At 39.9% G+C, this 20,785-nt stretch overlaps 1 protein-coding gene across 1 annotated transcript in view; it reads right to left on the reverse strand.

The window, feature by feature from the left end:
* Positions 1 to 16,101: 16,101 nt before the first annotated feature.
* LOC127577969 (intraflagellar transport-associated protein-like) overlaps positions 16,102 to 20,785 on the reverse strand; it is a 41,117-nt gene continuing 36,433 nt past the window's right edge. Inside the window, exon 6 of the mRNA XM_052029677.1 lies at positions 16,102 to 20,269. Coding sequence (XP_051885637.1) covers positions 20,096 to 20,269 — 174 coding nt within the window. The 3' untranslated portion in view covers positions 16,102 to 20,095. The remainder of the gene's footprint in view (positions 20,270 to 20,785) is intronic.

Below are 20,785 nucleotides of genomic sequence, written 5' to 3' on the forward strand. Positions count from 1 at the left end.
TTCACTTTAAGTCTTTTTTTACGGAAATCTTTGACTTCTGAAGTGGAGGGTGGGAGCAAATTAGACAATTCCCCCAACTTTGGTACAGTCATAACAGGCCAAAATGCTTCCTTTTGTTCTATGGGATTGTCTAATTTGCTCCACCAGGCTGTCAACACAATTTAGTTATGGTACATTCTAAATCTTACAGGTATTTGGGATAGTAGGTTGCAATTTTCTGAGACAACTTATGGATCAGGAATACCTGACTTGTAAGCAAGTCACAAAGAAAGGATGCATTAGGATAGCAATCAACTTTCATCATGATAATATTCTGATGAAAACTCAGTAACCTGAAAGATTATTTTTCCATTTCCACAGATGCTGCATGACTTGCTGAATATTTCTAGCATTTTGTGATTTTTATTTCAGATTTCCAGCATCTGCATTTTTCTGCCTTTCAGCATTATACAAGATTGCCACCATGTGGTGTAACTTACACACAGCTGCTTTTCTTCAGCAAGAACTGATAGAGAAACCAAGAGATGATCCTTTACCAAACCTCCTCCCACCCCAGAATTTAGCAGGCAATATACAATGCCTTTTGGCATTATCAGAAGGTTTACTTTCAAATGGGAAATCCATGGCTATTTATATTATGAATCCTTGCAGTCTTTATTCTGCAACATTCAATCACTTAAGGAGAATAACAGAATGGTAAATTGAAATGGGATTGAAATTAGATAATACATTTCAGTCAAAGCTATGTCATTTTATAGCAAAGCCTCAGGGCTGCAGATTAGATTAGACATTATTACAGGAAATGATTTTAGGGCTAGTTTCTGGGAAGGCAAGGAAGGCTTTTAGTTTATTTTCTACTGTAATAGGATTTGTTGCTCTGTCACATCTAAGGTGTTGTATGAGTTGAATTTATGCCTAAACATCAATCGAATCCCTCATGCTTTCTGTTGGACAAGCATTTGCTTTTCATACTTTCATTGTGATAAAGTACTTGCTGTGAACAAAGTCAGTGGCAAATAACAACATTATCAAATGGTCTTTTGAACCTGATCTGACTTAAACCTGAAAACTTGAGGCCACACAGCAAATCAGAAATGAGGTAACATGTTGCCATAGAACACCAATGATTAGACTTCTGTACCTTCACCACATTCACACAATTACTGATAGAGATTTACATTCATACTACTCCCACAACAGTTCAAGACATTACAGATTTGTAATTAGTCCACAACCCTAATACCTGCAAGAAAATAACCCACTGGACTTAAACATTACAAAAATTATTGTTTGTGCTCATGATATTTGACATTTTATAAGGATGGGGCATTCGATCATTTCATAGCCTGAATTAGCTCAACTTTTGAGGCCATATGATCAAATTGCAATATAGGTATATTTTGAGATCAACTGCATGCCAATAACTCGTGATTTTAGAAATTATTTCATTGTAAGTTGTAAGTTTATCGACTAGCATCAGAAGACATCTTTGTGGAAAGTCTGATTTACTATTTTTCATATATTTATGTTTTAGTAAGATGCAGCAGCCAGCCCCTGTGACATCCAGCTGAAGATCTAAAGATCAATCCCAAGTTTTGGTGGCTTGTCAGAGTCTGATGAAAACTTCAAATGTAGTCTTTCTAGTGTAGCGTTGTTGGGCAGCAGGTAGTGCTGCTGCCTGACCACTCATGTGACCTGTCTTCGATCCTGTCCTCCAGTACACATTATCCTTGTGCCTACTGTTTCCCCTGAGTTCTTTGGTTTACTCCCATATCCCAAATATGTGTAGTTGGTGGGTTAATTGGCTACTGTAAATTACCCCTGGTCTAGGAGAATCAGGGTTGAGTTGATGGGCATCTGAGAGAGATTAGGTTGCAAGGAAATAAGTGGGGGAATGAGATTGACAGAATTGGACCGAGAGTTGGCCAAATGGCTTTCTTCTATTTGGTAAGAAACTAAAAATAAGATATCCACAGCAACACACAAAAAACTGGAGGAACTCATCAGGTCAGGCAGCATCTATGGAAGGAAATAAACAGTCAACATTTCGGGTCGAGACCCTTCATCTGGACCAGACAGTCCATTTCCCACCATAGCTGGCATATCTGACGTGGTCCCATTCCTTTGAAAATGGATAGAAAATGTAAGTGAGGAGAAGCTTTAAACAATTAATTATTGTTTATATTATATAAACAATATAATAAGTAATAATAATATAATAGTATAATATAAAGCAATATATTATTGTATTTATATAAACTATTTTAAAATGCATCTGATCACTGCTCTCCCAATAATACTTCTTCATTGCATCTAGACTAATACCAGCCTATCCTACCTGTTGTTGGGCTTGCAACATACTGGTTAAAAAATGTTCTCCTGAATGCAATTTAGTATTTTTGTACCCTCTTGTACTCTAATAAAACCTGGTTAATGTGAGGGTGACTGAATTTTCCCAATATCATTAGTTTTCACTTGGGAAGGGGAACTTGGGAACTTGGTTACAAAATAAGTGACCAATTATTTAAAACTGAGCTGTGTAGAAATTTCTTCTCTCAGAGGGTTGGGAATTTCTGGACTTCTCTGCTCCAGAGAGTGGTGGGGATTATTCAAAATATTTAAGGTGGAGATAGATAAATATTTGGAAGATCAAGGAATTAAGCATTATGGGGACTGACACAGAAGAGGAGTTAATCTGTATGGATCTGCCACGATCATATTAAATAGCGGGTCAGACTTGAGGGGCCTGGTGACCTAGTCCTGCTCCTAATTTCTTGTGTTCTTGCATGCTGCCTTGATGCTTTTTGCACTTATCAGAAATATGCTTACAGTGTCTTTTAAACGTTGGACAATTTAGTCAGAGTTAAAAACTGCATGGAAAAAGGCCCTTGGCCCAACTTGTCTATGCCAACCAAAGTGCCCACCTGATCTAGTCCTATTTGTCTGATTCTGGCCCATATGCCTCTAAACCTTTCCTATCCATGTACCTGTCGAAATATCTTTTAAACATTGTTATTGTACCTGCCTCAACCACTTCCTCTGGCAGCTCGTTCCATATACCCACCGCCCTCTGTGTGAAAAACTTGCCCCTCTGCTCCCCTTTCATTTTTTCCCCTCTCACCTTAAACCTATGCCCAGTAGTTTTAGACCTCCCTACCTGAGAGAAAGACTGTGACCATTCACCTTATCTATGCCCCTCATGATTTTATGTGCCTCCATTAGGTCACCCCTCAGCCTGTTATGCTCCTGGGGAAAAAAGCCCCAGCCTATCCAGTCTCTCCTTATAACTCAAGCCCTCCAGTCCTGGTAACTTCTTTGGGAATTCACTGTAAATTCATGCATTGCTTTTATCTTATCAGAGTCATTTGTCTCTCCATTATATTTTGTTTACCCCATATTCAATATCGTATAGAATAACATTTAAATCATAAATGCCTAGTCACTCATTATTACAGTTAGTATTAGAATGGTTTCATTCAGATTTGATTTTAGAAAATTAGAGAACTCTATTTCTTTATCAGTGTGAAAAGAAATCAAAACAGTGTGTTGAATAATACAATTTTATGCAATCTAATCCATAATTAGGGTGAATGTTGCATTAATTAAATCTTTAAAATAATTACTTAATTGTCATCTTAATCCATTGATGAAAAAGGTAGTTCACACCTCCTCATCCCTCTTGGCCCTTCTACCTCTTGTGATACACCAATCTCTTCCAGTATCTTTCAATACCTGGCTCCACTTTTACCTATCCAGTCATAGCCTGAGATATCCCCCTACCGGCCTCCCCCACCCCCACACTTTGCAGGATCCTTCGACCCTTCCTAGGTCCAAATTCTTATTTGGATGCTGCCCCTTGGCACCATGTTTCAAATTATGGCATACTTTTCTCCTAATATCTCCACATTCTCTAAATTGTCAATTTACTTTCCCAATATCCAGAAGCCATCAAAACTTTCTTCAACTAAATACTGGAAGACCAATGCTATTATTTTCAGTCCCAAGTATAAACTCTGTTCCAGTCACCAATTTTATTCTCTCCTGACTGCCAAGTGTCTACACCAGAGGCAAACTGTACACAACCTTAGTGATGTATGAGGCCCTAGGAGCAGCTATGGACCACATTTTGGAACACCATCAGACTTTACCCTAACCTCAGCTATCTTCTGCTGAAAGCCTTTCCCGTGACACTGTTACCACCAGCCTAAGCTCCTTTATTCCACCTTCTGTAACCACAAACAAATCCAAAACTCTGGTGACCTTGGATGAACCCACATCATTGTCGGTCCACCCACCACACCTATGATTGCTAATGTACATAGGCTCTGGGTAAAGCAGTGCCTTGATTTAATAATTCTCTGTTATTTTCAAATATGATTATGGCCTCAATCCTACCCACCTCTAATTTCTTCCAGCCCTTCCTGCCCTTTAATATGTTTGTGCTCCTCAACCTCTGATCTATTATTGATCTCAAAATTTAACTGTACCATTGGTGGCCATTTCTTCAGCTGATAAGGCTCTAAGTTCTGGAATCCTCTTCCTTAATCTCTTTGCCTCGCTTTCTGCCTTTAATGCACTCCTTAAATCTGCCATTTTGGATAGGTTTTTGCTCCTCACATTTCCTTTTATAGCTCAGCAAAATTTTATTTTATAATACCTCTGTTAAATCTTTTGGTCTGTGTTACCAGATTAAAAGTGCTGTACAAATTGCTTTTGTTCTTGGCAACTTCTTAGACATTGTGCAATATAATATTCTTAGTACTTGAATACATAGCTTTTACATTAGCACATGAGCACTTAGTGATGGGAAGGATATGCTCAGCATGATTTCACAAAGCTACAACTTCATCTGATTGTTGATGTTCATCACAGGAAATAGTCCAACAATGGGAAATTATCAATCCAACATTTAATTACCAACAACTACACTGCTTCCTAACCTCCGTTTTCTACATCAAAGAACTGCATCCAAGCCCTCCTTGATTATGTTTAGAAACACACAATAGAAGCTGTTTTTGGCAGATTATGTAAGAGGTGTTGCACCTCAACATTTTGCTTAAATGCAAAAGCTTGCAAGAAATATTAGCAGTTCACTTCTGCTTTGAATAAATTTCCAGAGAATGCCCTAATATCTTGCTCCTTGGCAGCCAACACTTGCTAAACCAAGTGGAGTAGCAAAGGCTAAATTATGAAATATTTTGTCTATCTAATATAAATTCTCCTAGTTTTGTACTATCTACAATCATGAATGTTGGATCTGTGAAACACATGAACGCTGTTTCATCCAATATTGAAAAAAAGATTGTATGTGCCAAGTCATTTTATGTCCTGTGTTTTCACAAACTAAATCCTTTTGTCCAGATGCCCGGCTACAATATTTCTACAATAAAACAGCAAGTGGATGTAATTCAAAAATAAATCTAAAAGACAGGTGCTGATTTTTGAACCTATTGAATGTGGTGTGGGCTATATTACAGTTATGCATTCCAGTCAAAAGATTACAACTTGCATTTATGTAACATTCCTTGCATGTTGAAGAAATAACAAAGCACTTTGTGTTGAGAGTACTTTGGAGAGACACAATTAAAGGGAGTTAAAAATGTTCTCTCTTAGGCAGTCCCTTGGGATTGAGGGGGACTTGCTTCCACTCCAATTTTGTAGGTTCCGAGGCCAATGTAAGAAATGTGGAGTCATCCACAGATAAGATAGAAGACTGGCAAGGAGGTGGGCTCCTTCCCTCATTTGCTCAGAGCTTGTATTTGCTCCCAATGCATGTACTCAAGATTCTTAATATCGTACTGAATGTCATGTGCCAGAGATTATCAGAGTCACTGGGGATGTTGTATTTTTTTCAGCACATCCTTGAATCTTTTCATCTGTCTGCTTTGTAATCTATTCCTGTGACAGAGCTCAGAATAGCATCCATTTTGGGAATCTGGTGTCAGGTTTACCAATGACATGGCCTGCCCAATGGAGCCAACTTAGCATAATTAGATCCTCTGTGCTGGGGGCATTGGATTGGAAGAGGACACCAATGTTGTCTCTGCAAAATCTTTAAAAGTCACTACAAAGATAATTTGTGTTGGTGGAATCTTTCCTGTGCATTGTGGTGCCTACTGTAGGTAGTCCAGCTCTCAGAAGCATATTGGAGGGCAAGGATCACTGCTGCTGATAGACCGTGAGCTATGTTCTAGGTTCAAGGTCTTGATCTTCATCACTGTTTTTCTCAATCAATCAAAACCTGTGCCAGAACATTAAAGTTGGTGGTAAATTTTATCAGCAACATCTGGCTTTGCCAAAAGTTGCTTCCTGAAATATGGGAGGCTATCCACATTTCTAACATCTCCCAGTGAACCTTGATTGTTGGAGGGCAGCGTTGTATAGCAGGGACAAATCGGTAGAAGACTTCTGTCTTGCAGATGTTGAGCATAAGGCACATTCTCTCACATGCCATAGTGAATGAGTCAATGACGGCTTGAAGGTCAGCCCATAAGCACACACACAAATGCCAACGTTATTTGCAATACTGCAGATTGAATACGGGGATTTCAGTGACCTTGGTTCTGGAGTATCGTCACCATAGTAACAAAGAGTAACATAATATTAAATATATATGTGGTTGGCACACAAGAATTGAGGCAATTACTCAGATAACGTGTGTGAAGATTGCCAGTGCAGTTTTTACAGAACTGTGGAAGTCAGTCAGCTTTGAAGGCAGCAAAACTAACACCATAAAAAAACTAAGCATTTCAGAGTTGGTTATGGAATTTGGAAATCCTTTAACTTTTGGAGAGTTACAACAAAAAACACAAATCAGTAGGCTGTTTGGGATGAGACATTTTGTGGTCATGAAGGCCTGGGCTTGACTTGAACAAGAAAAAGGAAAGCAAAAAATAGAGTAATAATGTGGAAGAACTTAATCCTAATAGAAGACTGATTGTGGGTGAGGAAACTTAGATCTGGTCAGACAGTAATTTGAGGTTTAGAAAGAAATCAAAAAAAGACTTGAATTGTATTAAGATTAATTTTTAGTACATCACCAAGTCAGTTAGGTTGGAGCAAAGTGCTGTAATATCCTTAGGACTCAGGGTTAACGGTCATCGACACACACATGAAAACAGATTCATGATATCATAAAAAGAAAGGAGATAATTGGTGAAATAACCAGTGAAAAATACACCTCAAGCAGAAGAAAAGCCATTGGATATGATGGAATGTTTGCATCATAATGGCTGTGAATGGAACCAAGAGGGAACAATGCACATGGACAGCAGTGGAGGTATTGAAGTAAAGCACAATGATCAAGTGTCATGGCCAAGAATGATAACAAGCGACATCGGATTATAAAAGTTGAAAACATCATCTTTGACTAATGTTTATAATGAATATTTTTACGAAGTAATGCATTTCCAACTAATGCACAGAATCAGAAACCAATAAAATATAAATGAATATCTAAGAATCTGAATGCAACATTGAGAAATACACAAGTTTTTTCAGTTCTCTTCTATGCCACTAGATGGAGGGTATCACATTAGTAACAGATGATTCAGTTAATCATGTACAACTTGTGACTTTTGTCAATAACCATTGATCAGAGACAAAAGGGCAGGCACGGTAGTGTAGCGGTCAGCGTAACGCTATTACAGTGCCAGCGACCCGGGTTCAATTCCTGCCGCTGTCTGTAAGGAGTTTGTACGTTCTCCCCGTGTCTGCGTGGGTTTCCTCCGGGTGCTCCAGTTTCCTCCCGCATTCCAAAGACATATGGGTTAGGAAGTTGTGGGCATGCTATGTTGGCGCCGGAAGCGTGGCGACAGTCGCAGGCTGCCCCCCAGAACACTACGCAAAAGGTGCATTTCACCGTGTTTCAATGTACATGTGACTGATAAAGATATATCATCATCATCATCAAAATAATTAAGCTAGCCATTCCCTACCAAACAGTAGCATAGATTTTATGGTAGTAAACAGCCTGTACTGAGGGAAGAATGGGAGATTTTGGTGCAGGTGGACATAAGAAAGGTACAAGAGAAAAAATACAACTTCATTATTGTTTTTCTTTAATGATAATAAACAAACCGACAGTATAATGTCTTGAAAATATGACAAAGTCATGTCGAAATCAATATTATGTTTAATTTGGATTTGTGAAACTAAAACTCATGAACAATGGAAAAACAATGCTGCAACTTTTAATCATAAACCCCTCAGGATACTTTCAAAGCAAATTTGCATCTGTATTTGCAAATCTTAATTTTACTGTGTAAAAACTGGCCTCTTAAAAACATCAGCAATTCAAATCACAGATAAAGATGTGCATAGTGAAATTAAGTGCAAGTGCTAACGGTACAAAGGAAACAAAATTGCAGATGTCCATAATGCAATTGCCTGACACCTAAGTGCTGAATATAATTGACCAGTGACATCCTTGAAATGTAATCGTTATGAACATCATTACTTACTCAACCTCCATTTACTAAGGCTGGTTGTTCCCTAACAGTGATGTTCACTAAATTTCTTGTTATTCTTATTTGTTCCTTTAGGGCCATGATCCTCAAAAAGAAATTGATGTATTTTGGACATGTGATGCAATCAAATAATGGGCTGCAGGAGACATTTATGCTTGATCAAAGGAAAAGGGGGAAGATTTCAAACAAGTTATTTGTATGTTTTTTCAACTGCTTTGGGATGTAGTTAGTCACAGTATAAGATTTGTTTAATTCAAGATTTTGCTAATATTGATATTCAACAAGCAGTTAACAATGGCATCTGCAATATTATAACTGTATCTTATTGAGCAAAAATTTACAGAGCACGAGTTTTAACAGAATTAATCAAATAGGATGAAAGTGTCACTGTTGAAGCCCAAGGTATAATCTAATCATTTTGCAGTAATGTTTATGAAATGTGGAATTACAATCAGGTGACAAAAGGTTGCAAAAATATGGAAAATGAGTCATATATTCAAATATTGTTTAGAAAATAGAATGTGGAAATTGTTGGGAAGGATTTCACAAAAGCTGCTAGGTGTGCTAAACATGATATAATAATAATAAGCCTGATATAAACAATATCTGCATACCTTAGAACCATAGAACAATACAGCACAATACAGGCCCTTCAGCCCACCATGTTGTGCCGACCTTTAAACCTCGCCTAAGACTATCTAACCCCTTCCTCCCACATATCCCTCTATTTTAAGTTCTTCCATATGCTTATCTAAAAATCTCTTGAACTTGACCAACGTATCAGCCTCCATCACCACCCCAGGCAGCGCATTCCATGCACTAACCACTCTCTGGGTGAAAAACCTCCCTCTGATATTTCACACCCATTACTTTAAAGCCATGCCTTCTTGTATTGAGCACTGGTGCCCTGGGAAAGAAGCGCTGGCTGTCCACTCTATCTATTCCTCTTAATATTTTGTATACCTCTATCATGTCTCCCCTCATCCTCCTTCTCTCCAATGAGTAAAGCCCTGGCTCCTTTAGTCTCTCCTCATAATCCATACTCTCTAATCCAGGCAGCATCCTAGTAAATCTCCTCTGCACCCTCTCCAACGCTTCCACATCCTTCCTATAATGAGGTGACCAGAATTGGACACAGTACTCCAAGTGTGGTCGAACCAGAGTTTTGTAGAGCTGCATCATTACCTCATGGTTCTTAAACTCGATCCCACGACTTATGAATGCAAACATCCCGTAAGCTTTCTTAACTACCCTATCCACCTGTGAGGAAACGTTCAGTGATCTGTGGATATGAACCCCTGGATCCCTCTGCTCCTCCACACTGCCCAGAATCCTGCCATTTACCTTGTACTCCGCCTTGGAGTTAGTCCTTCCAAAGTGTACCACCTCACACTTCTCCGGATTGAACTCCATCTGCCATTTCTCAGCCCAGCTCTGCATCCTATCAATATCTCTCTGTAAGCTTCGACCTGCTGCAAAGGATAGGAATTCTTAAATGCCATACTGTAATATTGTAACAGTATCTTTTTAAGCAAATATTTACAGAGCATGTGTTTTAACAGATTAAATACACATCATCGCAGCACCTGGCAAAGGACTTAGCAGTCACACAAGAATTTTGAACCTCTGTGTGCTTATATCTCAAAAATGGCTGACTCTTATTTTCCTTCTCTTTTCTCTCTCATCATCTTCTCTGAGTCTCTTTAACTGTTTAAATACTTTATACTGGAGTCTGGTAAAATGTCATGTGAATATTTAAATACAATACAGAGCAGCCTGTACATAAAATAGCTTATTCATCAAAACTCATTGCTTCTTTGATCTCCTACTTTTTCAGTACTATTTCAGTAGTTCCTCTACTGTTTGCTCGATAAATCAACATTGGACCCCTCTTCCAATCTCTTATCATGACTGCTCATGGGCCTGTTTTTAGTCTATCTACACATGGTGTTCTTGCCATGTGAGAGGGCCTTATTCTAAAGATATTACTCTCCATTTTCAAAATCAAGTCAAAAACTGAAAGCAATGCAATATAATTTCATCATATATTTTCTCAGTATTTTAATGATGTCTGCCTTGAGTGATTATGCAAATTCAGTTGAAATAAACAGGTCATAATAAATGCTAACCTATCTCAAATTTCCATATATTAACTAGCAAAATTGTCCTTTAAAAAATAACTTCTTCGGGGAAAGTAAGATTACACAATTCAAGGAGGCTTTTAAATACTGTAACTAATCTCAATCAACAAAATTAGTCACTCCTTAGATTAACTGAACATTGTTTGGGACCTAATTGTAATCATAAGCCCCTCTTCATTTACACTTCCATCTCCCATCAGGAAGGCCTCAAGGCTCTCCGCTTCTTTCTCGACAACAGACCTAACTAGTTCCCCTCCACTGCCACCCTCCTCCGTCTGGCAGAACTGGTACTCACCCTCAACAACTTCTCTTTCAGCTCCTCCCACTTTCTCCAGACCAAAGGTGTAGCCATGGGCATTCACATGGGCCCCAGCTATGCCTGCCTTTTCCTTGGCTACGTGGAAAAGTCTTATGTTCCAAGCCTACACTGGGAACGCTCCCCAACTCTTCCTCTGCTACATTGACGACTGCATTGGTGCTGCTTCCTGCACCCATGCTGAGCTCATCAATTTCATCAACTTTGCCTCTAACTTTCACCCTGCCCTCAAATTTACTTGGTCCATCTCCAACAGCCCTCTCCCCTTTCTTGATCTCTCTGTCTCCATCTCCAGAGACAAACTATCCACCGACATCTTTTACAAACCCACTGACTCCCACAGTTACCTTGACTACACCTCTTCTCACCCTGTCACTTGTAAGGATGCCATCCCCTTCTCCCAGTTCCTCCGCTACATCTGTTCCCACGATGAGGCTTTCCATTCCAGGACATTGGAGAGGTCCTCTTTTTGCAGTAAACGGGGTTTCCCTTCCACACCATCAATGCAGCCCTCACCTACATCTCCTCCATTTCCCATACGTCTGCCCACACCCCATCCCCACACCCCCCCCACCCCCGCCATAACAGGGACAGGGTTCCACATGTCCCCACCTACCACCACACGAACCTAGCATTCCAAAACATCACAACTTCAGCCACCTCCAATGGGATCCCACCACCAGGTGCGTCTTCCCCCCCCCCCCCACCCCACCTTCCTCAGGGATTGCTCTCTCTGCAACTCCCTTGTCCACTCGTCCCTCCCCACTTATGACCCTCCCGGCACTTATCCCTGCAACCATGCAAGGTGTTACGCCTGTCCCTACACCTCCTCCCTCACCACCATTCAGGGCCCCAAACAATCCTTCCAGGTGAGGCAGCGCTTCACCTGTGAACCCGAGGGTGTCAGTTATTGTATCCGGTGCAGCCTCCTCTATAATCGGGAGACCCGATGCAGATTGGGTGACCGCTTTGTCGAGCACCTTCGTTCCATCCGCCACAACAGCCAGGATCTCCTGGCGGCCAGCCACTTCAATTCCACTTCCCACTCCCACACTGACATGTCTATCCATGGCCTCCACTACTGCCACGTTGAGGCCAGACGCAGGTTGGAGGCGCAGCCCCTCATATTCCGCCTTGGTAGTCTCCAACCTGACAGCATCAACATCAATTTATCTAACTTCCAGTAACCCCTTCCCTCTCTTTCCCCCCTTCCCCCTCCCCTTTTGTTTTCCCTCATTCCTGTGGCCCCATACCCATCTGCACTACGATCCCATTGCTGAATTTACTAATAAAATCCTAACAGACTGCCCATGTCCAGATTTCACTGTGGGAATTTTGGGAAATTTGCCATGATATCCCAGGAACTGAACCCATTCCAACCATATTAAAAACACCAAATCTCACAAATTGATGGATGCTACTTTGCACCTACAAAACACTTGAGGATATGAATTTGCAAAGGATCTATGTTAATATTTTAGATGGTTTTGTTCGACTCAAGAAATACTTTTGCAAAAAGCTAACAATGCTCGAAAAAATCATGTTAAGCTTTAACATGCAAAACAGTGAGCACCTGACATTGCTGGACGCAGTTTTTTTTGAATGGCCTAGAAATGATCCAATCACATTGGAACACTCTCAATTTGAGGTAATTCTTACCACATGTGCTATACCTTCGCCCACCTGTGGCAACTGTCACTTAAACCCACTTCTGAGCTGCTTGGAGTGGGAAAGCCCATAATCACATATACATCTTTGCGGTGCACTTAACTGAAACTCATGTGGTCTTTTCTTTGGCTTTAGGCTTCTTTGTTTCAAATACAAGCTTGAACCATCTGTAATTATCTTACAACTCTGCATACAGTTTAATGAAAAACTGCAAAATTTAACAGCACAAACTATCAGGGGTACAAAAATCTTAGCCACAATGCTTTTAACTGCAAATTCCTTTCTATCTAGTACTCTGCTTGCAGTCACAATAAAATTATGCTTTATAATCAAAATACATGCTGTTGTTTCTGCAATGTAGCAGCTGCTCATGAAAGTGAACTGTGGTAAAATAAAACAAAGATTTAAAAAATTACATTTGTAAATCTGATCACCAAATCTACAATTTCAGTACAATATAGATATACATTGCTCATTCTTGGCTGAGAGAAGAAAACACACAATATATTTATATGACTGTAACTTTACTACAGCTTTCAAGGCAGAGATGGTCAAGCATAGTTGTCAAGTTCACTCTGAAATGCTCCAGTTTTCTGTTTCATAAACATCCCTGCAATGTGCATATAGGCATATCATAACTGTTGTTGTACCCCTCTCCCTATTTACAGTTTAGAGACACAAGAGACTGCAGATGCTGGAATATTGAGCAAAAAACAATCTGCTGGAGGAAGTCAGTGGGTCGTACAGAATCTGTGGGAGGAAAGGAATTGTCGACATTTCAGGTCAAAATCCTGCAGATTGTTTGTTGCTCCAGATTCCAGCATCTGCAGTCTCGTGTATCTCCATTGTACTATTCCAGTCTCTTCAAGGTAGGCCAACGTTGAAGAGGTTTTCTTCTCCACTCCAACAAGAGTTCTATGAGACCCTCTCTCACTGCTCCCCCTCTGTGGTTTCCACTGCTGTCCGGCTCCTTAACCATGTTTTTTTTTAAACCACGACTCACTACTACTGCCACATATCCTTCCTCAGTACTTGTCTTCACTGTCACATTTTCCCATGTGGCTTCCAGCTCTGTTTCCAGGCCTCTTAGTTTGTATCTCAGGTACAAGCATTCAATTCACCACTTCTCCCCATGGTTTTCCCTCCGTGTCCTATGCTCTACCATCTCTGCCATGTGTCAGTACCTTCCATCCCTTTCTCTTTCCACAGCTCTGGGCCTCACTTTCCCAAATGTGTCAGGGTTCATAATTCTTCTTCATTCTCTGCCGTATCCATTCTTTCAACCAGCAGCTCTTCGTGTTCCTGATCTCCAGAGGATTGGAAACTCACCTGCCTCCAAGCTGCTGAAGCTCCATCTGGACTTCCTCGCTCTCCCACCTGACTTTAGGCTCCCGAAACTCCATTGGTACCACCTCGTTCTCCCAACCAACCCCTAGCTCCCAATGCTCTGCTGGATCTTTCTCCTCTCATTTTCAGTTTATTTGTTGTCTGTGTAAATACAGGCTACCAAACTATTTGGTGCAATTTGCACTACAGCAATAGTGCAGAATTGTCATTGTGTCTTCATAACATCAAACTCACCAATCACTCTTGCTCCCTCGCTGACATTAGCTCCTTGTTAAATAATATTCTTATAATCATGGCATTGGTTATGTTTTCAAATCATTCCATGGTCTGGACCCTCCCTAGCTTTGCAATCCTTCCAACCTTACAAAGCTCCTAAATATCTGCACTCCTTGAATTCTCTCTTCTTAAACATTAAGAATTTTAATTATTGCATCATTTCTTGAATATTGGGGATCAAGGACTGATTTCCTGCTGGAATAGGGTAGGATTTATGGTAGGATCTGTCTGCAAGTTGTGGACTTAATGAACAAAGTACCTGTTTCCTGTTTCACATTTTCCACTGTCTGAGAATGAATTACCACCTTTGAGAATTAATAGGACAAAAGCTATTAACCAGCTTAAATTTGTTAATCAGTTTGTGTAACCTCATTTTAAAATCAAATAACTGAGCTGGTGTGCACCTCTTTGTGATGATGCCTGTAGACAGAGGATCAGCTTCAGCACAAATGCAAACAACACACAGCTATATCTCAACTCCATACCCATTTCCATGTTGTCAGCTTGTCTGAATGGTATTAGGTTCTGGATCAGACAACTCTCTATGGGGTAGGCCATAACTGTTAATGTCAGCTGCTGGCAAATCCCACAAAATGGCATGTGGTCAATTCTCCATCCCTGGATACTAGCTCTGAGGCTGGAAACTGAGACTTCTTTTTCAATCCAGAGCACAGATGAACTTCAAATCCCCTTTCCTGACCAGTGTCAAAATGGCTTACTTCTGGCTCTGAAATGATGTTTGTCTCAGCTCCACCTTAGTCACAATGCTATCCAAACCCTTATGAAAGGGGCGGGATAGTGGTTTAGCCAATAGAGCTGCTGCCTCACATTTGCAATGACCCAGGTTCAACCCTGGTGCTGTCTGAGTTTGCATGTAATTTTTCTCCCACAAGCCAAAGGCATACAAGGGGTGAGTTGATCAGAAAGTCAGGAGAATAAAAAGATATTAGTATGGTATTAGAGTAAATAGGTGCTTGATGGTCGGCATGGACTCAAGAAACCTGTTTCTGTGCTATATGATTCTGCAACTTTTATCACTGGCTGCCAGTCTTCACTCGCCAAAACTCTCAGCTCTCAGTTTTGCACAAATGGTACCAAAGTGTTTGATTTCATCATTGAATTTCTCAAGTTAGGCATGTAAAAGTGATATAATAAATGACAGAAGATAAACAAGTTCCAATCAAGATTACAATGAAACCCATGATAACCATGCCTTAACAGTTAAAGATAACTTGTGAACTGAGGTTCACGTGGTGACATCAATTCTCTGATGCGAGTTCCAAAAACACTGCACTTTCAACACAGGAAGCACAGCCCCACAGAGGTATGCTCAAATAACTTTATAGGAACATTAACAAAAGGCTATTTTCAGAAACCAAAACCTAAACAAATGTCAATGAATCACATTTAAAATTTCTACATTTCTCAACATCTTTGCCAAATTTCATCTCCAAAATTTTAATCCTTTAATTACTATTTGACCTATGAGATCTGAGTCAGCCTTCAACAGATCTAACAGAGTCAAGGTCAACAGTGTTGGAAATCACAGGCAAATGTTTCCGCAAATTAATCCAACAAATATTTGAAATGAAGACTAGATTCTAACTTCTAGAAGAATGAGCTGGCAACTACTCTTGGAATGAATAGCATTTCTATAAATACCTCCTTCTCATTTTCTTTAATTGAATCAAGGTGGTCCAAATCCCACTTGTTGGCAAATGCAACCACACATGGAAATGATCTGCAGTGATTTTTTAATATATATAATGGTCAACAAACACACTATTGAAAACCTGAGGATATGATTTACAAAAAAGTTGTGAAAATACACTTCAAATAAAAATAATGGGTAAGGAAATAATGAGCATGATGTTTTACTATTTTTGATGTCCTCCAATTATAAGAAAATATTATGAGCTACTGGAAATTTCTTTAGCACAAGCAAACCTTCATGTGCATTAACACAAAGTTGCCTTCCTTCGGTATGCTATCAAACACAAACAAATACAATACAAGATGCAAATATATTTTGGCTTATCTAAAACTCCAGAATAAGAATTATCCAATTTGTTCATCCAATTAAGTCGCCATTCTTAAATGTTGTTTTGAGTTTGAAATACAGACAAATAAGAAAAAACTTATTTACCAAGCTGATAGTGAATAAAAGTGAACAGAACAAATAATTATTTAATCTTAAGAACAAAAATAGTAAAATTGAATGAGCAAATTAGAAGTAAAAATCCAATTGAAACTTGCCTAAGATTAAGAATAAATAATAATTTGCAACAAAAGCAATACTGATCAACAAAGCTCAAGTTCCATGTGGCACATTATCCACCTGCTGCTTCTATCTAGTTTGAAGGAAGCTGCACTTGAATTGCCAAAGCATAGAAGGCTAAAGACCAAACACGGGTAAATGGGACCAGTATAGATAAGTACAATGGTGAGCATGGACATGATGACCTTTAGGGCCTGTTTCTGTGCTATACGACTCCATAATTTTCCAAATATTCAGCAACATACAAAATAGTGTAAAACAAGTCTTACTAATGTACTGTAAAGTTCCATTAGTCAACTCACTTTATTGCACACATTGTACAATGCCAAAACAAATGAATCTTTTCATTGGTAGATAATTAAACACCTAATCAGATTTGAAGAAGGGGAATTTTGCAAACCTCTCTATTCTCATTAACAGCTGGCACAAGTACAAAAGATTGAAGCTTTTGGAACCATCTCCAGCCTGAAATATCAGATGGATATTTTATCTCAGCCTCTGCTTGAATTTGCTGTCATCACAGAAGTTTGATTCATGCCACTTAATATCAAAAAATGCCCAAATACAATAAATCCCATCAGCTGTAACATTCAGCAGTAGTATTTTAAGATTTATGCCTTAAAAAGAGGCACATTTCTAATCAAACTATTCCAGTCCAGCATCTGCATTGGCATCAACTCAACAAAGAAGGCAAAAGACAGAAAATTATAGGCCAGTTAGCCTGACTTCAGTGGTTGGTAAGATGTTAGAATTCATTATTAAGGATGAGGTTTTGGGGTACTTGGAAGGTCATGATAAAATACGCTGAGTCAGCGTGGTTTCCTTAAGGGGAGATCTTGCCTGACAAATCTGTTGGAATTCTTTGAGGAAGTAACAGGCAGCATGGATAAAATAGATTCAGTGGATGTTGTTTACTTGGATTTTCAGAAGGTCTTTGACAAGGAGCGCACATGAGGCTGCCAAACAAGATAGGAGCCCATGGTACTACAGGAAAGGTACTAGCATGGATAGAAGATTGGCTGACTGGCAGAAGGCAGAGAGTAGAAATAAAGAGGGCCTTTTCTGGTTGGCTGCTGGTGACTAGTGGTGTTCTGCAGGGGTCAGTGTTGGGTGCGCTACTTTTCATGTTATATGTTAATGATCTGTATAACGGAATTGAGGGCTTTGCAGCCGAGTTTGCAAATGATACATAGGTGGAGAGGCAGGTAATGTTGAGGAAGCAGGAAGTCTGCAGAAGGATTTGGACAGGGTGGGAGAATGGGCAAAGTGGCCATTGGAATACAGCCTAGGGAAGTGTATTGTATGGTCATGCACTTTGGTAGAAGGAATAAAGGCTTAGACTATTTCCTAAACAGGGAAAGAATTCAGAAATTGGAGGTGTGAAGGGACCTGGGAGTCCTAGTGGAGGATTCCCTGAAGGTTAACTTGCAGATTGAGTCTGTAGTAAGGAAGGCAAATGCAAATGTTAACATTCATTTCAAGAGGACTAGAATACAAAAGCAAGCATGTAATGCTTTATAAGGCATTGGTTGGACCACATTTGGAGTATTGTGAGCAGTTTTGGACTCCATATCTAAGGAGGGATGTGCTGGCTTTGGAGAGGGTCCAGAGAAGGTTTACGTGAAAGATCCCGGGAATGAAAGGGTTAACGTATGAGGAGCGTTTGATGGCTCTGGGCTTGTACTCACTGGAGTTTAGAAGGATGAGGAGGAATCTCATTGAAACCTACCGAATATTCAAAGGCCTGGATAGAATGGACATGGAGAGGATGCTTCCAGTAGTGGGAGAGTCTAAGACCAGAGGACACAGTCTCAAAGTAGAAGGACATCCCTTTAGAACAGAGATGAGGAGGGATTTCTTTAGCCAGAAGGTGGTGAATCTGTGGAATACATTGCCACAGACGGCTATGGAGGCCAAGTCACTGGGTATACTTAAAGCGGAGTTTGGTAGTTCTCGATTAGTAAGAGCATCAAAGGTTACGGGGAGAAGGCAGGAGAATGGGGTTGAGAGGGAAAAATAAATCAGCCAAGATCGAATGGCAGAGCAAACTCAAAGGGCCGAATGGCCTAATTCTGCTCCTGTGTCTTGTGGTCAAAGTTAAAATTTGTACGATTATGATGTGTTTGGGAAAGTTCTAATCTGTCCAATTTCAGCCCAATCAGTCTACTCTCAATCAATGGCAATGTAACAGAAGATTTCAGCAAAAGTATCACAATGTGATCAATAAATCATTACTTGGTTTGCATTCTATCAGGATCACTTAGCTCCAAACCTCAATATAGCTTTGGAACAGACAAAATGCCCTTCCGATTACTGAGGGAAGCAACTAACATTGAAATCATTGGGGCTTGGGATAAATCTCTCTGCTAGATGGAGCCTCATTTAGCTCACAGGAAGGTTGTTATAGTTGATGGAAACCAAACATCCCAGCCCTAGGACACTAGTGCTCATGGCAATATCTAACGTCCAACAATTTTCAACTGCTTCATCAGTGACTCTTCTTCCAGTGTATCAGAAATAGGAATGTTCACAGTTCTATTTCCAAGAGCACTGACAAAGAATTAGTTTGTGTCACATGCAACACTACTGAGTGGCAAACAAAATCCAGGGCACACAGGGAAATGATCACTTCCAGCACAAGGATAACTAACTATTTCCCTGTGACACTTAACAGCACTTCTGTCATTGAATCCACCATCATCAATGTCATGGGAGCCACTACAGACCAGAATATTGATGTATCAAAATACCATGGCTACAGGATCAGGGCAGAAACAAGTATTCTGATCTGTGATTCACATCCAGATTCACCAAAGCCTTTCCACACTCTGCAAGGTAGGTCTGGAATGCAATAGAATACTCCAGACGTGCTGCAAAATAAAGCTTGAAGCCATCCAGAACAAAAAAGCCTCCTTGATTAGTATGCACAAAGCACCTTAAACAGTCACTATTCTCATCACCATTGTGATAACAGCAGAATATATCACGAAGATTTCTTCAATGGCATCTCCTAAACTCTGAAGTTCTACCATGTAGAAAGGCAAGGGCAGCAGGCACATGGGACAACTACTTCCAAGTCATACACTAAACCAACTTGCCCATAAATCACTGTTTCTTAATCAAAACTGTGTTAAAATCCTGTTACTTTATATCAGCACCAATGGTGGACCTTCACTATGGCAATTCAAGGCAGTACCTCCACAGTCTTGTCACAGACAATTAGAGATGGGCAAACATGCCCTCATTCTATACATGAATCCCAATTATTGAGTACGAGTGAAAGTGGACTGGTATCTATTGTATTTTATAATAACTATAACATCTCTAATGGGATGAAATAATGCTTTGTAATACAGATAAAGAAATAACACAAATGAATCAAAGTCACTTTATATCTTTATCTAATTTCATGATTTAAAATAAGAACAAATGTCATTTAAAAAATATGAAATTTGTTAACATTTCACTGCATGATTTCAATTAGTAGAAGTTTTTGTGGGATTAGAAAGTTCTCCTTACCATATTCTGCTTCAAATGTAACAACTGTTTGAAACAGAAAGTCATGCTGCCTGGTAGACTGCACCAGAAAATGACAACTGCATTATAAGACAGAATCATTCAATTTTGCTGCATTATATTCTCCACTTTCTCTTCGCTGTTGTGACAAGGCAGAAAGAGTTTTAAGTTCAGCCTCGGTATACTTGGGTTTGAAATAAACACAGTTATAATCAAATTCTTCATCCAATGTGAAAGGCTGGACTTCATCTGTGAACACCTGATGAAAAATAAAGCAGATTTCATGCTGGCAAATTATGGTTGGAAACGTGGCCTTCCTCTAATGTCACTTACTCTGGCAACTGCTCGGCCCGTGACCACAAGAAACTGCAGAGAGTTGTGGACACAGTTCAGCACATCACAGAAACCAGCCTCCCCTCCATGAACACTCTCTACACTTCACGTTGCCTTGGTGAAACAGCCAACATAATCAAAGACCCTGCCCACTCCGGACATTCTCTCTTCTCCCCCCGCCACCCCCCCCCCCCCCCCCCCACCCGGGCAGAAGATACAAAAGCCTGAAAGCACGTACCACCAGGCTCAAAGACAGCTTCTATCCTGCTGTTATAAGACTATTGAACAGTCCCCTATTATGATAGGATGGACTCTTGACCTCATTATGGCCTTGCACCTTATTGTCTACTTTATTCTGAATTCTGTTATTGTTTTACCTTGTACTACCTCAATGCACTGTTGTAATGAAATGATCTGTATAGCCAGTATGCAAGACAAGTTT

Source organism: Pristis pectinata, chromosome 14 (genome assembly GCF_009764475.1).
Source record: "Pristis pectinata isolate sPriPec2 chromosome 14, sPriPec2.1.pri, whole genome shotgun sequence".
In the NCBI taxonomy this organism is placed as follows: Eukaryota; Metazoa; Chordata; class Chondrichthyes; order Rhinopristiformes; family Pristidae; genus Pristis; species Pristis pectinata.